Consider the following 22,156-nt stretch of genomic DNA (forward strand, 5'->3'; position numbering starts at 1 on the left):
AGTGCGGTACTTTTGAATGCATGGCAACATTCAACATGTTTAATTAACTTTAATTTAAAGTCCAACAGGAGAACATGCACTTACTGTATTGGCAGTTCCTTCCCATGTACTCCCCAGGGCAGTCACAGGAATAGTTGGCAACCAAATCTGTGCAAATGCCTCCATTCTTGCATGGGTCCCTTTCGCACTCATTAATATCTGAAAAATGCAAGAAACAAAGTGTGCCTTAATTAGTTTGAAGTCAGGATGCAGGCAGTATAGACTGGCTTTATCGAATACATTATTGTATTTTCTCTGTGACTTGATTGTTTTTTCCCTCATGAATAGTTAGAAGAACTCAGCAAAGGAAGATTTATTAGCAGAAAAATTATAATCTATAAACTCATTGGTACACTGCATGGAAAGAAAACACAACACAGTCAAAAGTAGATTCACATTAATAAAAGTGTTAATGTTGAAACAGTGAATAAAAGCAATAAACGACAGTAGCAAGAAGAAGAAAAAAAAAGGTAAAATGTGTTTAAAACAATGTGTAACTATTTTGATTAAACTGTATCTGTGAGAGTAATAGAACTTGCATGTCAGTTTCAGCCAACTGCATTGTTCCTTAAGGCATTGCACTATACCAAATGACCAACGTGAGCACACATCATTACCACTAAATCCACTGATCTGTATCTGTATATAAAGCGCAGTGTTGTACTGATAGTGTGTGAGTCTGCATACTAATCAGAGCACTTGGAAACTTTTGGCCACACAGGATGTAAAATTGGAAAAGATGTACTTATAGCATCGCTCTCACTCTCAGCTTCGGGGATGGTCATTTACTCCCCACACAGATGGCGACTTTGACTTTATGAAAGAGTGGTTCCCTACCCTGAACGTGGGTGTGCACTGCTGACTCCTGGCTCGGACAAATAGCTTCCCTGTGTCGCACCATTTGTTTTACCAGCAGCTGTTAGCTTTGCTAAATGTCCCATTTATGGAGGCCCTCCTAAAATTAAACTCCATGTACAGACTACAGTTTCTTTTCTTTTTTTTTTTTTTTAAAAGAAAACACAATTCCAAGTAGAGAACCGATGTCTTCCTCAGTGACGTTTTCTTTTTCATTTTTAACACTTACTGTAACTCTAGAAGAGGCTTGATTTAGTTTTGCAAGTGAGTACTACTCAAAAAAACTGCTAGCCTGTGGATATTTATGGGAAATACCTTGATACAAATCTATAAATACATTTAAATGAAAATCTTGTACAGCTCTATACTGTACATTATTTAATGATTTTATGTTGCCTCCATGAAATTGCAAAGGTTTTCTCCATTAATCTCATTTAACTTGGACCAGAAAGTTTTCTTTCATTTGTTGGCCTATTAAAAAACAAAACAGTTGATTATAATTTGTGTCCATGCATTTGTGAAACGGAACTAAATAAAATAACTTGTAATTCACCTCAACTCAACTTCTGTTCAGAGGACCTTAAAGCTGATATCCGGAGGATGAAAAGAGAGAAAATAGTTTTTGCATTCACTTTGATTGACAGTCTCTGCTACAGGAAGTCGAAGCCTATTGACTGGGCGATCGCGGCGCAATATGCAATTTGTATAGGGGTCTTTAGGATGAAGGCGGGACTTATATACATTCACGTATATGAATGACCACCAGCACTAGACCATAGTAAAAGACTAGTTAGGTGTTTTTTTGCATTTCAAAAGAATAATACATAAACATAGATTTCTCAGAAACTCCGGCTATCAGATTTAATGTCCTGGTAGGTACATGGACATTGACAAGTTCTGTCAGGTAGTGGAAGCCAGTGCAGTGAAGCCAGTATGGGGGAATGTAGTCACGCTTGTGTGTGTCTATCGATTATTAAAACTGATCCAGATTCGAGATGTTGAACCGGATCATCCCCAAGATCTAATCACTTGTTCCTTATCACATTTGGGATATTTCCTGAAAATGTCAACTCAATCATCAGTTTTTCAGTTAGACCGTTCCACTGACAAATACATCAATAAAATAATGCTAGCAAAGACATGACCTTGGTGGAGGTTATTACACAGATTAAGATCCTGTGACCATTTCGAAAAACGTTGTTTATCACCCTTTCCTGTATACTCTCAGAAGGCATGTTTGCCTAAATCCCTGGAAATGTCACTATTCAGAGTCTGTTTAGATTCTGTGTCCAGACTTTCCAAATGCTGAAACAAGAGTTTTCATCCTTTCAAAACATAACCTAGCATGTCTGTGACTTGAAAGTAAAAAACTTCTAAAGTGGTTCTTTATCTCTTTTAGATTTTATCTGCAACATTCGTAAAGCTTGTTTATGCACATTTCTGATATCTCATAATCCATCGGTTTTCCAGAGATCGCCTGACGCTTTAAAGAAATGGGGTTATGGTCACTGGAGTATTATGACTTGAAGCGGTCGAATCTTTAATTTTCAAAACAGCAGAAAACTCAGACAACCCAAGTGAACAGAAAAAAAGACAGATTGAAGCAAAAAGAGAGAGAGAGAGACAGGAGGTAGGAATGTTTTTGCCATTCGCCCCCGAAATCCACGGGGGACCTGCGAGACGACCATATTTGGGTGAGAAAAAATTTGATGAAAGTGAGCTTTAAAAACCTTTCCCAGAAGACCAAAAAAAGTCAGGTTGAAACTTGAAACACAGCTATTTTCTGTTTGTCTCTCTGTAGTATGCATGACTAGAGATCTTATTGTGTGTGAGCCTGAATGCTCACGTTATCATCAGTTCTTTTTTTAAATTTGCTATACTTTGTGCTCAGCCAAATCTAAACTGGAGAGCCATCTAATTGCTTAAATCGTAAAGAAACACAAACACCATGACAACAAATAGAGAAAACGATTGCTTTTCTCGTCTGCATTGATATTTTCTAACTAATTTAAAGGACTGTTTTCCTTATTTATGTTTTCACATTATCACCAAGAAGTGTGTCCATGCAGGTCTCTGTGTAACCTTTCTTTTCTTAAACCAATTCCCAACTCAACTTTATTTATAGAGCCCTTTAAAGCAGCCGCAGCTGGCACACAGTGCCGTACAGAATAAATACAAACAGCAAAACAATAATATAAACTAAGTAAAACAAGAATAAAAACTGATGTAAATATAAAATAACATATTTGGGCTACATTTTCTGTTGTCCTCTGAGTTTTTTTAATTTTCAATTTCTTCACTACCTTCATTATCAAAACCAAACTAACCCTAACCCTAAGGCAATGCTATGAAGAAACTGTGAACTAAAAGTCAGACTTGAAGAGATGTCACTTCAGCAAACATCCACACTGATGGATTATATCATGTGGTTATTATTTACCACTCTTTTCATGTATTTCACTACACAATAAAATGTCCATGTTTTCAATGATCATCAAAATATAGTAACTTGTTCGAGTGAGACTTTTCAAACTGACACTGAACACAAAATTAAATGTTGACACACCACATACTTTATCATAGAAGCTTATCAATCAAACAAGAAACTTAAAGGTGCAGTCTGCAACTCATAAAAGTAACTTTTTGTCATATTTGCTAAAGCTGTCACTATGTAAGGACAGCTTTGCATCAAACTAGTAGTTTGTGTGAAAAAAACAGGCTCATTGTGTCCCCCCTGCTGCTCCTGCAGCCTTTGTCAGATTGCCAGAATGTAAAAAGAACCAATCCGAGCCAGGATTGTGTTTGATGGGCTGTCTGACAGCCCCTTTCCCGGGGCTGTAGTGCCATCTTTTTTACAGTGTATGGTCTGGAGGAGTAGAAGGTGGAATTGATGACTTTTCTGCTTGAAAGGTAATTACTGCTGCTTGATTTACATTATGTTTGATTTGTAATTGTGACACTAGAACTCTGCAGTGCATGTGTTGTTCATGTGTGCGCAGCAGCCTCCGTGTGGGCTGTTGCAAGTGATGCTGTGTTGCTGAGGGGTGTGCACATTAAGAGAGAGAGAAGCGCTGCCATAACAGAGCATGTTATATTACTGTGATGTTGCTGTTGGGCTAACGTTAGCTTGTTAGCTCCTCTGAGGGAGAGAGAGCAGTGGGGAGGGAGGGGGAGAGAGGGATCTGAAAGTCGCGGACTGCACCTTTAAACAATTTTTTAGACAAAAAAAAAATCGGAATAATTTAGAATTGTGATGCTGTTGTTACTGTTGAAACCATTTATCTTAAATGTAGGATCCAAATACCCTTGAGCTTCAGTAGCTACAGAGAGAAAAGCCAAAAATATCTTGTAGTTTGGTTCTCTTCTCTAGGCCACCAGCTCCTGGGATATCAGTGCAGTAGGGGGAAGACTTGACAGTAAATGAGGTGAAAAATAGGGATTACTTTTGGGAATGCAATTAATCCAGCTGGTAAATACCAGAGTCTAGAGAGGAAGATAAGCACAGAGTGGCGATGTGGGGCAGAAAATAGTAAAGAAAGAGTCAGGAGAGCAAAACCAATGAACAGAGAGAAAATGAGATATGTGAGCACAGCAGTTGGGTAAATACACTTGGTTTACACACTCACTTCAGCACAGTTGCCCTTCCGCTTCACTTGTAATTGTCTGAGGCTACTCTGCTGGTTACATGACACTGTTGGTGAAACAACCTTTTCCAAAGAATTAATGTCGTTTATGAAGGTAATTATGTCTGAAACCTTTTCAAGAGGCAATTTCAGCAGTGTATGATGATTTTAAAAAAACAACAGAAACCACATGGTTAAATGCATTCTTACACACTGGCTGCTTGGAGGCCTTTTAAATATCTAAATACATGTATTGTGCACTGAAACTCAGATTTAAGCCTTATTTAACTTCTACTAAATGTGATGACAATTGTAAGTTGAAGCCAATTTGTGACATGGAGGCACATTTAGATTATTAATAGCAGTGTTTGCATGTCCTACCAGAGCATACATGGGTTTGATGAAGTGTTGGATTTACTTGAATAATAATAATGATAAAAATAATAATAATTAATAATATTATTATTATCATTGGATTTATATAGTGCTTTTTTCAAGGAGACTCAAAGTGCGTTACTGAAACCTTTAATCTTTCACATCAATCATACCAATGGTGGTATATTGGATTATTATCGATGGATATTGGTAAAAAGCAGATACTTAACACCAGGGGTTCTCAACTGGTCTCACCCTGGGAACCACATTTTACAATGGTCATTAAATTGTGACTCAGTTTTTTTTTTTTTTTAGAATTCAACCACAAATAAATTTGTTTCTCAATTAGCTGTTGAAAACACACATATATAATCTTTTTTTAAAACACAAAACATGAGTAACATGCTTTTCACAGCATGCCTGTCGAAAAAGAAAAGTTTCTTTCAAAATAAAAGACAAGTCCAACATGAGAGCTATCAATAATTAATTTATTTTTGACCAGCTGTCCGTGACCCACCCAGAACAGGTCTGCGACCCACTTTTGGGTCTCGACCCACCAGTTGAGAATCACTACTTTACACCACTTCCAATCGAAATGTGTACAACCTACTAAAGTGTATACTATCATTAATTTTGCATGTCATTCCTTATAATGTAAACACTATTTAAATTAAATTAAAATAGTTTATTGTGAGTTTTTTGTGAATTGATACAATATTTATCATTACAGTTTAAATATTTCAATAACTATATCAAAACCTGTAACCGTTAACAATGTCAGCACTCAGCTATGTTCTTGTACCTGTCTTCTAATACTTGTCTTGTTCATTTCAGAAGTAAAAAATATTGGAGTCAAAGTTAGAACCATGACATGATCTTTACACTGCATAGCAATTCTGATCAGACTTCCGTTATCCCACTTTCATTTCAAAACTCTCCCTTTTATGGTCTCTCCGAGTTCCTAAAATAAATCTCAATCACACAATAGTGAGAAAAATGAAAAGTGCTGGGTGTCGAGAGCTACTGCCGACTGTGAGCGTGAAATTGGCTTTGGTGTGTCCACGGAGCAGAAACAGACTCCCTGGATACACTGAAAAGGGTCACCCATGCTTTGAGTTGCACTGACCTCTCCAGCTCCCACACCTGCTACGGACACGAGCGCGCACACTCCCACACGATGACATACTACACGTTCACACACAGACCCAAATATCTGCCTCACAGTTCAGATAATGGTAGACACTTTGTATCAATCCTCGTCTGGTTTCTTACTCAATTGTGATAAAAGGAAGAGAACAATTATAGTACTGATCAAAGTAAGCATTACATTTTACATGAATGAGTACACTAAATAATAGTTACAGTAAAGGTTATAGGCAGCATTTCTTGATCCAAGCAACCCTAAATGAAATGCTACGTTGCACACATGCTTAAAACAAATGTCTGCTAATAGCCAGTAATCCTCTCACACTTGTAAAACCCTCAAACTTAATTAGCCAAATGAAAGGTAATGTCTCTGTAGTGCTGCTCCTACATATCACCCACTTCCTCCTTTAAATCACAGTCAGATGTTGGGGAAAACTGGGTAAAGCTCCTTCCTTTGTCTGCCAAGAAACTGTAAGCCACAGAAATGGAGTTTAGTCAAGTTCTCTTATTGTGTTACTGTAAATCACTGCTTGCCCAAATGCACATAATACTGTTGAGTCGTGCTTTATTTTGTTTTCTGTTTTCACAAAACAGAACCAATGTATGCACAATTATTATGTAAATATTCCGAACCTCTTGACCAGACGAGTCTAAGGCAAGCAACAGTGGTTTGACCTCCATGATCTAAGATCGACAGCAATGGAGCAGTAGACAGTGGGTGGTTTATACTTACCACATAATTAACCTCTGACCTTCCTACATCAGTATTTTCTTGGAAGCAATCAAATGTGCTTTTTCTTCTAAATGGTTTGTGTATTTCCAGAAACAGGGAGCTGATGCGTAATGTGTGGTAATAATACTTCAATGAGATCTGGATATGTTAAATGTTAAATTTATATGTTAAATTTTTAGTTAGAAGCTCATTTTAGTTATAAACTACTACGGTAGGTGTATCATGCAAAAAGAGTATGATGTTAATCCGTTGACTCATGTCACCTCTAGGCTCGGGATAAATACACATAAAAACGGAGCAATACCTTAGGAGTGGTAATGCTGCGTTCAAGACAGCTCAGAACTCTGGATTTTCCAACTTCCGACTTGAAAAAGCGCTTTGAAAGAGTACAAATCACACAAATATTCATTGTAAATCAATTGTAAATACTATGTTGGTCAGCAATGTTTGGGACATTTTTCAATGTGCTGCGTTTGTAATGCTTTGAAGATCAGAATCTTTAACTTGGAAATGCCGATTACCAAGTTGTATTGACAGCATCAGGTGTTCTGCTATGGGCCATATGCGGACTTGCAAATTGCACCTCTGGGTGGCTAAAATCTGGTCAAAATTCTATTTCACGCCCCTTTAGGTTTTACAAAACCTGTGCCAAATTGATCTATAACCAATTTTACAGATTTCTTTAACAAAAACTTTTACAAATGATATTCTTAATCTAACTCAATCAAACACACGTTGCAGCATTAATTTGCTAAGTAATGCCATCTGGTGACATGGAGAAGGTTTTAATCCCATGCGAACAAATGTAAAAAGGCACGTACACTATATAGTAAAATAATTGCAGAAAAATTACAATAACACACTTGTGTTGTAGTTGTTGGAAAAAAAAAACATTGTTCTTGTTCCTTTGTAGTGCATGCATAATTCTCTAAAATCTTTATCAATCCAGCACCGAACATTTCATAGATTTAATATCTGGCATTGCTTCAGAGAGAACAGTGACTTACATACAGAACTGGTTTACAGTTTGCAAAGGTCAAAGAAAATGTTGTTTTTCTAAATGCATGTGTAGGACATTGTTTACATTTCATTCAGTGTGTAATGCCTGTGTGCTCAGAGAAGCCTCAGCCTGTACTGGATTTATTACGCATTCATGCACAGAGCAGCAGCTGGATGTGGATAGAGGAAATGGCTTGCTCTACAATGCTTGTTGCATCAGCGCATACGAGTGTTTGACAAGGCCTGCTGCACTGAAACATGTCAAGTCCTCCAAGACGAGCTCCGTCTCTCCAGCTTGAGTCAGAAATGAAAGATTGAACTAGGAAGTACCTGTCAGTGCAAGTGTCAGTCCATGATGTCCCTTTTATTCTAACCGTGGTCACTAAAGTGACAATCATGGATGACGCACTAGTGGTTCAAAGAGAGTTTCAAAGTCACTGAAAGCAGTCCTGAAATGTGCTGCTTTGGAGTTTCTGCTAAGTACGTCTACTGACTGTAAGATTGCAATAATGGTCATTAAAATTCTTATCTCTAGCAGACAACAGTTTTCTCCTGGGTATTTTCTGTAGGATTCAGGTGAGAAGATGCTGCATGAAGCTGTGAATATAGGATTAAGAACAGCGTGCTTCAAGGACATCCTTTTGGAAGAGGGATTAGCCCACTGAGAAGTTATTCATAGACGCACTCCGGCACTCTTTGAAAAAGGTGTCTTATAGGTAGGGATGCATTGCAGAGAGAAGTTCTGAGAATCAGAACACTCATCATTTTAAAGACATTGAGTTTGAGAGGCTTTGCCAAAGCTGGAGATGTGCAGAATATGAAGAGCCCTTAGCTCAAATGTAGAATGCCATTCTGAGGTGAGCACTGAGTGTCATTCTAGGCTTACAGATGGAGGCTCCACAGTAGATGTGTGAGCAGATTACTGATCTTAGTTGACAAAAAACAAAAAAAAACAAATTGTAATTTTCTTGCTGTTGAACATCAACAACATGTGCTTACTACATTTTTAAAGGGCTAGCAGAGGGAGCTGTTAGCCAAAGAGCAAGCACAGGCAAGGCAAGGCCAATGTATTTATATAGTGCATTTCATACACAATGTGCTTTACATGATCAAAAAGTCAACAGACAACACCCTAAAATCAATAAGAACATTAAAGTCGGCAACAAAACATTTAAAATCATCAACAAACATCAACAACAACATGACAAAAAATATCCCTTTCAGTCATACGCAGTACAGAAAAAAAGTGTCTTTAACTTTGATTTAAAAAAGTTCACATGTGATGCTGACTTCAGCTCTGATGGCAGTTTGTTCCACTTCTTTGCAGCATAACAACTAAAAGCAGCATCACCATGTTTACTGTGAACTCTGGGCTCCACTATCTGACCTGTGTCCATAGATCTGAGAGACCTGCTGGGTTCATACCTGACTAACATGTCACTGATGTATTCTGGACCAAACCCATTCACAGATTTATACACCAGCAGCAGAACTTTAAAATCTATTCTGAGTCTGACTGGGAGCCAGGAAAATATTTTGAAACTGGAGTAATGTGTTCTGACCTCTTTGTTCTGGTTAAGCTGCAGCGTTCTGAAGCAGCTGTAGCTGTTTGATGCTCTTTTGGGGGATTCCTGTCAGAAGACCATTACAATAGACCAGTCTGCTGGAGATAAAAGCATGGACCAGTTTCTCCTGATCTTCCTGAGTCATTACACCTTTCACTCTGGAGATGTTCTTTAGGTGGTAGAAGCAGTTTTTGTGATAGATTTGATCTGAGTCAATCAGAACACCAAGGTTTTTGACTTGGTCTTTAGCTTTTAAAGATTGAGACTCAAGATACTTGCTGACAGCAGTCCTCTTTTCCTTGTTTTCAAAGACAATCACCTCCATCTTGTCATGATTGAGTTGAAGGAAGTTTTCACTCATCCAGCAGTTTACTTTTTCTAGTAAACTGCTATTAAACAGGTCTGATGAGTGTGAAAATAAAGACAGGAGACTCTTATAATGCTACAAGTTACTACAAGGCAGAGTTGGGGTCAATTACATTTTTCAGTGTCAGTTATGTTTTCAATTATCCATGTTTGATTACAATTTCAATTACAAATACCAGCAATTTTTCCAATTACAATAATTTTTTTCATCCTCAGAACATCAATTACAATCACGTTCTCACTTACTAAAGTCCAATTACAATTAATCAGAATTACTGAGCGTGACGTAAATAACCTAATAAAAGTTAACCTTACTCTTGTGTTAGCTTTCTGTCAGCTTCTCCTATGCTAACAGGTCATAAATCAGCTGTAAAATACACTAAAAATAAATATCTACAATCTAATTTCTTTCCTACCTATTGGCTACATTGTTAGGCTTCCTAATCAATGAAAATATAGATTTTAATATCTGCGGTGTGGGCGTCTGAGTATTTTTTGTGTCAGTATACCAGTTGATTGAATTTTTTTTAATGGTAAAATGTGGGAAAGCTAGAGATGAAACCCATTTTAATAATTAACTACATACAATTTCCATGGCAATTACATTTACAAAGTCATTTATCAAAACTCAATTATAATTTAATTACGATTATGACCGCAACGGATTTTTAAAATTACAAGTAAAATTATAATTACAACATCATTGTAATTAATAATCAATTCTGCGATTACAATTATAATTGACCCCAACCGTGCTACAGGGAACTTCTTTTACAGGGCAGACAATCCTTTGTGTAACGACTACCAAAAAATAAAAAAAATAAACCTGTAAAAACGATATTTTCACAAAGACTGCAGCCTATGCCCATTGCGTTGGGGCAAAGATCTTCATCTCTAATACGAGATACCTGATAATTATGTTAAGCGACAAACTCTTGATACCCATTAGCCTTTGTGTGATAATATGGAATGGTGTTCATCTATTGGCAAACAACACTCTATTAATTTGGCCAAATTATTATAATCATCATCGAATAGACTGAATTCATGCTGCGCTCTGTAGCCAAAAGCCGAGGGCAGGACTGATTCTGACCCTTTGTAGCCATCTGGGTGTTTGAATTGTTGTCTATTGATGTTTGGCCATCAGCCACTAAGGTAATTGTTAATGCAGGAGGCAACAGCATGGATGAAGAGGGAGGCCTTGCACTATAAAAACCCAGGTAACTGGTATTTCCCTCCAATGCTACTAATAAATAAACAGACCAGGCAGATGCAGTAAGTGGTTCCATTACGACAGACAAGGTTAAAAAAAAAACTTTTTTTTGGCATCAATATTTCCCTGAATACTGTTAATCCCTGTATTAAATTCCTGTTTTCAAGGCTTTTAGTTTTTCTTATTTCATCTTTACAAGGAAATAAATAACCGAGGATTCTGCGTAACCTTTCCTCAAACAACACATTAATGGCACACTCAAGTTTTTGAAAACTGCTGGTCTTTACACAGAAGGTCATGTTTGCTGTTTTTATTTCAAATCTTCATTTTGGCAAATTTGAGTTTTACCTTGAAACATTTTGTGCTCTAAAAAATAATCAATATGGTAAAATTTAGAGCCCCTAAAAAACAGTGAGGGTAATGAATTTTTGCATGGACTGTTGGTAATCCAACCACATGCTTGAGGAAAATCAATCAAAAGTCTAACTAAATGTGCTTATATGTGCAGAAAATACACACAACCATCCTTAAAATATAGAAATATTAATTATCAACAGATTACATTACATTACAGATGACCAGGAGCATGATTTAAAGGAAAACAGAACATTTTCCAGTTTTAAACATCAATTTACTCACTATAGTTCACTTTCCTCAAGCAACACATTAATAGCACATTCAATTTTTTTCAAAACTGCTGGTGTAGCACTTAAATAAGTGTTTGCTAAACTGAAATGATTCTCAGAATTGTTAGAACTGCATGTATTGTAAAGCCTGTTTTGTTTGACTGTAGTGGTACCTCCCCGCCAGCGGGTGGCGCTGGAGAGCAAGGAGATGCACTAATACAGTGGGAGAGTGAGAAACAAAAACGGAGTGAAGATGTGTTCCTTTCTGAGGCAATAAAGAGCTCATTTTGACAACTACATCAACGTGTCCGGGAATGATGTAACACTGGTCTTTACTCAGAAAGTCATGTTTGATTAAATATTTTCACTTTAAGTCTCCATTTTGGCTAATCTGAGTTTACCTTGAAACATTCTGTGATTTTCTGGTTTGTTTTAATTATATAAAATAAATGATCAATATATGGTAAAACTTAGGAACCGGTTCCTAACGTCTGGTTCTGCAACCGCTACGAAGATGTGTACATTTCGATCATTTTTTTCGATTGAAAACTTTCATTTTGCCCCTCTAAATGAGGAAGTGTAGGACGGACCTCTACTGCTGTCGTCTCTCTGTTGCGGGGGAGGGGCTGCTGCCTCTGAATTACAGACAGTGACGGCCGGGGGAGTATTTTTAAATTTATTTCTTTTTTGATTCGTAGACTCCATACAAATATTACAATACAATAGTCGCTCGCTATAACACGGTTCACCTTTCGCGGCCTCAATGTTTCGCAGATTTCTTACAGTGCAATTTTGGATGCATTTTTTACAGCGTATGAACGTGCATTGTGTTCTGCATCCTGATTGGCTAATGCCACATTCACCCACCAGCGACACATCCAACTCAGTGAGTTTCACTGCCTGCTAAAGTGAGGAGCTGTGCTCCTTTTTCTCCTCTCATAAACATAAACCACCAGTGAAAAAAGCCGGTGTGATTAGCGGCTAATGCTATGCTAGCTCAGTGCTACAGAGAGAACTTTTACCTACTACTACCACCTGCTCGCTGATTCTCCTCCACGCCAAATCCTTCCTAGTACGGTCCCGGTTATAAAGGCAGTGTCATACAGCTCCAGGTGGTCACACACAGCTTCTACTCCATGGTTAAATGGGTGGACATACTGGTGTCCGTGTTGACATGACGTCATCGTCAACAAAGACTCTAAATGCATTCGGCATCAATGTCTGATCGCTAGCAGTGTGACTCTGAAGTGCTGTATGTTTGAAAACAGCTTTATGTTTTAAACTCTATGAAGGTTTGAACTGTGAGAGTGTTTAAACAACAGAGAAATGTTAATTCCTGTCTGATAAAAGTGTATAAAGTGTGTGGTGAGGAGTTTTACAGCCTTAAAACATGTATAATAATTGTAAAAAATAAAGCTGACTACTTCGTGGATTTTGCCTGTTGCGGGTTATTTTTAGAAAGTAATCCCCGCGATAAACGAGGGACTACTGTATATACAATTCACACATTTACCCGTTCATTTAAAACATAAATTATTTATAGTCATATACAATTTACATATGTACATAAAAAAAAAAAAAAAACTTGGGGTACTTTTACTTTAATCAACAGATTTAAGGATTCAAAAATGTCCAAAGTTTCCACTGCTCTTTTGTCATATATTCCATGTAACGAGGTCTTATATTAGTCTATTTTATTTTAAAAGTGGTGCAATTTTTGTGGCTTTAGACTCCAATTACATTTCTGTGTATAATATATTCCCTACAATATAAACAAGTTCAAAATATAACTATTTTTTATAGTTTCTGTTTCCACTGTATACAGAACAATAATAATCTTTCTTAACAAGAACTGTTGATTGATTTGTCACATGACTGCTCAAGGGTTTAAGTTTGTTTTATTTTATTTTCACATCTACCTGGGCTGCAGCTCTTTGTTTTTTAGACTGCTGCCAACTTGTTTGTAGTTTTATTTCAGCAAGTTTCAGTTTTACAATTACAGTTGGAGACCTTTGTAATTGAATAGCCTAGTTACAGTACAGCAACCTAATTAAACTGTATCAATGAAGTGAATTAATAAAAACGGCCTGTGTAAAGGCTTTTTCAAATGAAAAAATTATCCTGTGAAATCTGTGACCTGTTGACCGGCACAATTTAAAGAATCGAAATCGAGAATCGTTTAGAACATGAATCAGAATTGAGAATCGGAATCAGAATTGTTAAAATCCAAACGATACCCACCCCTAGTTAGGATAGTGTATCTCTGCACAGACTGTCGGTAATCCAACCACATGCTTGAGGAAAATCAGTCAAAAATGTAACTAATTTTGCTTTATATGTGTGAAAAATGCACAAAACCATCCTTAAAATGTATAAATATTAACTCGTAAAAATTGAAACATGTTATTTGTTGTTTATTAAACTGCTTTGCCTGAAGCGGATTTGGAGGACCTCCAAAAACAAGCATCACCACCAGCAGCATCTAACTGCATTGAAACACTGACGCTCGTTGCCGCTGTAAGCAAAGCACCACCTAGCTAACAGGTTTAGGCCACTTTGTACAAACTGTACCTACAGCAGTTTGCTTTTGGCTGGATTTGCAGGAATGAGTGCTTACTGAAGGTATTCGCAAAAAGGTGACACATCACAGGTATATGATCAATGATGAGGCAGGCTATTGACCGATAAGGGTGAGAGAATATGGATAAAATTAGTACTGACAAGATGAAGGCCAGGCAGTGGCATCCTGATAAATAGCACGTGGTGCCACCCTTTGTTCCCAATAAACCTTTCCAATAACAAATGCCACATTAGATCTGTAGAGGAAGAGGTTCATCTCTAAAAGGATGAACAGCATAGATTGTGTGTTTGTTAGGAGAATAAAAATGGCTCCAGAACACCTTTAATTCAGTTTGTTTACCCTGTTTTTTTGCAAGGTGGCCTCTGACAGATACAAGAGAGGGTCAGCTCCTACAGGACTGAATGAAAGAGATCAGATAACTAGAGGAAAACCCAACATTGACCTTCAACAAATACACACACACACCATTGTTTTTATAGCTTGTGTTTCTCCTTTTTCTGTTAAGGGAAAAGTTTTTAACTCCTCTTATTGTGACTAAAAAATTGCCAGTTGGTGTATATTTAGTATGAGGTGGTTATTGTTAGCAGTAGGTGGTTCTGGAGTGATTACTTTGTAGCTTAGGTAATTCAAACGCATTGCCTCACAGACGTTTCTACCCACAAAGGAAATTTTTCCTCTACGTTGACACAGAGATGGGGTTTACTGTGTTGTTTCTGATTGATTTTTTATTTTATTTTTTATGTATTAATATTTCCTGTAACATATTATGAAATGGGAATTTGTGCTGTATTGTTTTACTTTTCTCTTTTATTGTTTACTGACATGCATTAATTAGCACTATCACAACAGTGTTTTTAAACACATTTTTAACGAAAAAAGTTGAGTAGAGTGGCCACACACACAATATGACATACTTAATATGTTAGTGGATGAGTGTTTTCTTGAATTACAGCAAATGTTGTTACCTGGATATATTTCACATTTTATTATTGATTAGGAATGTGAATCTTTGGATTTCTAACTATTCAATTTGATTCCGATTCTTAGGGTCACGATTTGATTCAAAATCGATTCTCGTTTTAACCGATTCTCGAATGAATCGGTTAAAACGAGGGGGTTGTTATTGAGTTTAACAGTGGCGTTGAACTCAACAGAGCGATGAGGTGCGCTGTGAACGCAAACCGTGCCTGGCGCAGACTAAAAATAGGAAATATATCTGAGATGATGAGGAGCGCACGGCATTGTGGGTGGTCAGGAGAACCAGCAAGAGCGTAAAACAGGGCATTAAAAAAAGATGGGAAGACATAAAAAGGAGAAGGGAAATAATGGTTCCTTAGATATGTTTTAATCTGATCTCTCCTCTGTTTCCGCTCAAATGTGCTCATCAGTCTATTCCTATCTACTGCATCTTTAGTGAATAAGTGATTGATCATCGATAATAATTGCATATTTATTATAGGCAAACACACTATAATGGATTACTCATGTTATCCATATCATGCAAGGTTGCGTGGGGTTAGTAGATCAATTGCAGTTTGTTGGTTTTTTCACGCAAACCGTAAATCCGCCCCATAGTATCTCCACATGTGGATAAACACCATCTAAGGACTTGACTGTACCTGTACCTTTATTTTTTTTTTTTACAGAGAATTTCTCCCCTGGACCCTGATCTTTTCCTGTAAAAACAACTTTATAGCCACAAACTGTGAGAGCTGGCGGCCTGTGGCAATGTGAAAATAATGCTGAGATGTGTGTCTGGAAATAGCCATGTCCTACACACACAGCACTACATCACAGCAATCAAGCAGCAGGGAGAGAATCAAAGCTGAAAGTGTTCAAAATAGTTCGAGGCCACAACATGAACAGGATGGAATTAGCTTTCATACAAAGACGACCTTGTGCAACACATTTAAATATGTAAGCATGGCAGGTATGATGTTGAGAAAATGACCCCCACAAAACAGAGTCTGTTTTACTTACAATATTCTCCCATTTTATTCATATAAATATAAAATTTTCTCCCATTTTGTATGAATAAAATGGGAGAAAATTTGCAGAAAAAGTAACTAAATTGCTTCCACCAAAACTTTTTAAACCTCAGTGCCCATCAAGATTGTTTCCTACAAGTACAGACTACAGGGGAAATGAATTATCTGGGCTTTTTCCTCTTTAAATGGATTAACCCTGCTTTTAAATGAGTCCCCTTCCCCGCCTAACCAAGTTATACCATCAAAAACTTTCTGTTAGATATAAGTTACTCTTTAATTTATCATAATCCATTTAGGTTAAGCCTGCCCTAAAACAATATTTCTAAAAGTTGGTTAAAAATCTGCACTAAATCCCAAATATGGATTAAAAACTGTTGACAAGTGCACATGAATAATTTTTCCCTGGAGCTGCCAATAGAATAGCATGAGTAACTTTACTTCTAAGATGAACAGGAGCATGATTTAAAAGAAAACAGATCATTTCTCCAGTTTTCAATATCAATTTACTGAAAACAGAACTCAATAGTTTTCAAGACATTTGCATAAAAGCAATCAACATGAACAGAAGGGGCAAAGAAACGCAGTTCAGTGAACTTTAAGGCCATGAAACAAGTAATATCGCTCGTTCATTCTGTACACCAGTGGTTCTCAAACCTTTTTGGCTCAAGTTCCCCCTTTCTCAAATGTTTGTACCCAGGTGCCCCTTTGTCTAACTACAATATCTCGCTTAGAAAACTATATAAAAATAACTATAGAATGAATGAGTGATAACACACATTTTAAAGAATCTGATTTTGTTAAACAAATGGAAACAAACAATATTTAGAGCAGTGGTTCCCAACATTTTTATTGGATCGTGACCCCATTTTGATTTCATGAATTTCTGGCGACCCCAAAGACATTTTTTCATCATGTTTGAGCTCAGATATTTATTTTTATTTTTACTGCATTTTAGTTCAACTATTTTTACAAAGTGAAAGCACAAACATACAGTTGTTTAAGATTGTGTTTTAATTAAAAAAAATAAAAAGAAAGAACATTTCAAAAATCTATTTGAATTTCAGGCGACCCAAAATGGGACCCTGACCACAAGGTTGAAAAACACTGATCTTCATGGCCCCGGAATATATTTATTTCTATAGTTTGTATCCCTTCAAGCGACCAACACTGACACTTGATTTGTTAATTTTCCACTTTCTCTCTCTCAAGTACCCCCTGCTGTAGTGTCATTGTGTACCCCTAGGGGTACACATACCCACATTTGAGAAACACTGCTGTATACTGTCAAGAGCGGCTAGAAAACTAGCAGATCTGGTGCAATGTGGCGCAAACACCACATACTGTATACACTAAACATCTGGAGCATTCATGTTTTGTGCTGGATCTTTCTTTAAATTTGCTACAAAAAAACCCCAAAAAAAAACAAACCATCCTCAATTTGCAAAACCAAGTAAATTACTAATGACATTTCAAACTGTCAACTAAAGTAAAGAGAAACCTTCAAGCTTTACTGTGATCTTTACTGGTGTGACTTAACAGTGTTACCTCACAGTCAGGGAGAGATAACAACTGCCTGAATCACAGCGCAAGGGAACAGTAAGCGACATGCCACCAATCTCGCTCCTACTCACCTGCTACACTCCCATGGTGGCCTTTAGAGGACAAGAACAAAAAGACAATCTTCCCTCCTGCAGCTTTCTGGAAATACTGTAGATTTGCTGTTACAGATGCCTCTTCTGTGCAACAGAGGCACATTTGAAAAGGGCAAGTCATTTTTCACCCAGAGGGTGTGCAGGTAAATCTGGACTGAGTGTAAAGTAAAGAGATGGGTTGCACAGGGGCAGAAAAGGCGCTGAGAGGGAAACTGTAACTGTTCCCAACAAGCTGAGGTCATTGTTGTGTACTGTATATTATGTATTTCTGTTAGCTGATGTCTAAAAGCTATGAAATCACAAGCACATTAAAGACACATCACCCTCTACAACATAGAGGGGCAACTTCTATCACAGTGGGAGTCACAAAAATGTAATAACCTGATTCTCGGGCAACATTATGGACATTCATTAGAATAATGAGAGAGAACAGGAAAAATACAGGAGATAAGTATTTTTTTTTTGGTGTTTAGTTTGTTTATGGAGTAATTTTGTGTATTTCTGTTGTTGTTTAAGGATATTTTGTGTATTTCTTGTGTAATTGTGCGTTTACTAGTCATACTGGTAGTGTGTGTTTGTGGAGTTGTTTTCTGTGTTTCTGAGTTATTTTGTATTTTTTTCCTCTAATGGTGTATTTTTGTCATCATCATGTATGTTTTCTTGTCAGTTTGGGTTTTTGGAGTTATTTATATGTACTTTTGGTGTTGTTTTGTAATATTTTTTTGAATATTCATAGTTGCGGCGTGTGTTTTTAAACTCAATTTAAGTATTTTTCTGTCAGTTTGAATGTCTTTAAAGTTATTTTATGCGTTTACTTTGGGGGGGGGCGCACAAAATTAGTGCGATGGCCGCATGTGGTCCCCCAGTTGCCCAAGTGTGCTCTACAACTTGCCGTAAACAGGTCAATTTGATAAAGGGCAGTCATTACCTACACTTAGAGCGGGTCTTTATGCATTCTCCTTTCCTTGTGCTGATAATGAAACGCAGCCTCTGATCGGCACCAGGTGAATTGACAAACACTAATGGTTCACGGTGGCTTCTTATCAGGCCACAACCATTAACACTGGGTGATTATGAAAGTGGCAAAATGCTGTGGAGGAAGCAGGACTAATATCGGGTGAAGGCAACTGTCAATACGAGATCAAACACAGGCGGCCACGTTTGCCAAATAAATAAATAAAGAGAGAAAATGCCTCTAACATCCCACGTTTAGCCTCAATCAATGCCCCTGCTGGTACGTTTCAGCAAGGAGGGGAAAATACATGTATCGATTAGAGAGCAAGACACAATCTCAAAGGCCTCACAGGGTATGAAAGGTTGGGGAAGGATTGAGATGAAAAACACCAGTCCAGTCATCTGAGACACAGTTTAGCCAAGTTAACTTCTTGATTTCCCCCTGGTTTCCACAGCCTACGCTTACTATTGTTCAGTTCACAAATCATGGAAACTGTTTTTCAACAAGTCTATGAAACTTCAAGTATAAGTTAAATGACGAAAAGGAATGGCAAATGGGTTTAGACAAGTCTTTTTTCACCATTGTTTGAATAATGGCACTCAAGTGAGTCCAACCACAACTAAAACAACACATTTCAAATTGATTATGAAATCTTTATTGCCACCCACAGACAATAAGGGACTTTTAATTCTGGTATACAATTACGTCGATAAAAACACAATTGCAGTAATTCAAAAGTATCTTTTTGTGTCACGCCCTCTGGCTCAGAAGCTAGGTAGTGCAGTCTCTGTTCCCTCTAGGTGGGTGGCAGCTTGGCAGGTGGATTGTCCGGTCTTCCCCTCCTCTCCTCATCCTGACCCTGATCCAGAGCCTATGCAGTTGGGCCGCACACAACTCTCTGCCCAGGAGAAGCAGCATCGACGAGATACGAATGCCTGTATGTATTGTGGCAGGGCCGGTCACTTCATTGCTGCATGTCCCCAGCGGAAGGAAAAAGATCAGGCTCATCGGTCGTCGGGGAGATACGGGTGTGCCAAACAACCATGAACTCCCTACCTCGTCTTCTAATTTCCGCATCTCTTTGTTGGCAGTCCCAGTCCCTTCCGGTCCAAGCCCTGATTGACTCTGGAGCAGAAGAGAGTTTTTTGGATCGACGTCTTGCTAAGCAGATGGGCATTCCTCTGGTCACCCTTAGACCTCGGATAACCCCTCTGCCTGGAGCAGTCTCTTACCATGGATTGAATATGCCCATAACTCTTTGTCCAATGCCTCCTCAGGTCTCTCTCCGTTTCAGTGCTCTGTGGGTTACCAACCACCATTGTTTCTCTCCCAAGAACGGGAGATTGCAATCCCCTCGCTTCAGTCCTTCCTTCGCAGATGTGAGCGTACCTGGAAAAGAGCCAGAATTTCGCTGCTGAAAGCTTCACGGAGGATGGAGGAGCAAGCCAACCGTTGTCGATCTCCCGCTCCTGTCTACTCCCCTGGACAAAAGGTTTGGCTTAGGGCTAAGGATCTTCCGCTTAAGGTGGAATCCAAAAAACTGGCTCCCAAGTTTGTCGGTCCCTTTATTATTGAGCGTGTCATTAATCCCAGTGCGGTGCGCCTTACACTACCTGCCTCTATGAGGATCCATCCTACATTCCACGTCTCCCAGGTTAGACTGGTTAAGGAGAGCCCGCTGGCCCCCCCTGTCCATCCCCCTCCTCCACCCAGGATGGTGGACGGTGGTCCCGTCTATTCAGTGCGTCGCCTGTTGGATGTCCGGCGACGTGGTCGTGGGTTGCAGTATTTGGTGGACTGGGCGGGGTATGGTCCGGAGGAGCGGAGCTGGGTACCCCGGCATTTTATTGTGGATCCTGCCCTTGTCCGGGATTTTCGCCGGCGGCATCCTGACCGGTTGCTTCGTGCACCTGGAGGTGCACATAGGAGGGGGGGTACTGTCACGCCCTCTGGCTCGGAAGCCAGGTAGTGCAGTCTCTGTTCCCTCTAGGTGGGTGGCAGCTTGGCAGGTGGATTGTCTTCCAATCAGCTGATGAGGTGCACCTGGGTATGATCTTCTCCACTGAATAAAGCTTCACTCTGGACTTCAGTTCCTCGTCGGACTGTAAAGCTGAATCTTGGAACTCTGCACACCCTGGCCTCCAAACCCTCCTCTACCCTCTGTGGACAAGAACAGGACAAACGCCGGCATTCATTCCCCTCTGCCCCCCTGCAAACTCCCTGGATCCCTACACCAGGACTTCCGCAGCTTCACCACTCACCCTCCATCACCCCATCAGCAATCCACCTGCCACTGCCATCCGCCGGACTTCCTTTCCCTCACACTCTGCTGCACCCCAGTTAAGCTTTTTATTCCGTTGTTACTTTTCGCTCATTGAAGTTGTTTTTTGTTAGGATATTTTAGTGTAGTATAGCATTTGTTTTGTTTCCGTTTGCTTTTGTATTTTGCTGGTTGTTTATTAAAACTTATTTTATGCAATTTTGAGTCGTGTCTTGTTGACCTGCACCTGAGTCTCACCATTCGTAACATTTTGGGGGTCATTTTAATAATATAAGTCTTTAATGTCATATTTTTCTTCACAATTAAAGACGTCTCTTGGATGAGAGGCTAAATGTCTTCCAGCCAATGTACAGTCGTGTTGTGAGCCCAATACTTCCACTTACATTAGCTTTGCAGAGATGGACCTATTTAACACGGTCACAAACTAAACAGCTCCTGCTGATAATCCAGGAAATACAATCAATATTCAAATTGATCCATTTTGTAACATAATGCATCGTAAAATTTGGAGTGTGACGATGTCTTGATACGATGATATATCGCAATGTTTTTTCACGCGATCGATAATCGATACGGTCACAGTCAAGTATCTTTTTTTTTTTTTTTTTCTCAAAACCTTTTCTGCTTTTTCACTAAAATGAAGGAACCAATATTTTGTTTACTGAAATATTGCACTATGATGGTGTCACTGGTAAGATAGACTATTTTTTGTTTACAGAAAACACTATTGGAGATACTTATTCGTTTACATTGGTATGTTGACACTGATTTACAGAAATGTTGCACTAAAATATTGTCACTGTTCATAGGACACTTTTTCAATTCATTGTCTTTCAGAGATATAAGAGATATAATTCTCTTGTTATGTCAGATTATCGTAGATTGATTTCTGACCAATATATCAATAATCGCAGTATCGTCATGTCGTGAAATAATCGTTATCGTGAGCTTTGTATCGCATATTGTATCGTGAGGTACCCAGAGGTTACCACCCCTACGTAAAATTGTGATTTACTGATTGATAGATTCTATTACTTAGCTTTAGACCATATTCTTTTTTACCTTATTATCCTAAGAATTATTTACCTACACATTTTTGGCTATCTACATGTAGTATGTGTATTTCATTAGGAGATGTCTGGGCTTTTCTATCTCTATG

At 38.4% G+C, this 22,156-nt stretch overlaps 1 protein-coding gene across 2 annotated transcripts in view; it reads right to left on the bottom strand.

Annotated features, from left to right (window-relative positions):
- LOC114469886 (EGF-like repeat and discoidin I-like domain-containing protein 3) overlaps window positions 1-22,156 on the bottom strand; it is a 139,094-nt gene that overhangs the window by 63,224 nt on the left and 53,714 nt on the right. For both annotated transcript variants that reach the window (XM_028457774.1, XM_028457773.1), the window contains exon 4: window positions 85-198. In XM_028457774.1, coding sequence (XP_028313575.1) covers window positions 85-198 — 114 coding nt within the window. The remainder of the gene's footprint in view (window positions 1-84; window positions 199-22,156) is intronic.

The sequence above is a fragment of the Gouania willdenowi genome, chromosome 9 (assembly GCF_900634775.1).
Source record: "Gouania willdenowi chromosome 9, fGouWil2.1, whole genome shotgun sequence".
NCBI classification, from domain to species: Eukaryota; Metazoa; Chordata; class Actinopteri; order Blenniiformes; family Gobiesocidae; genus Gouania; species Gouania willdenowi.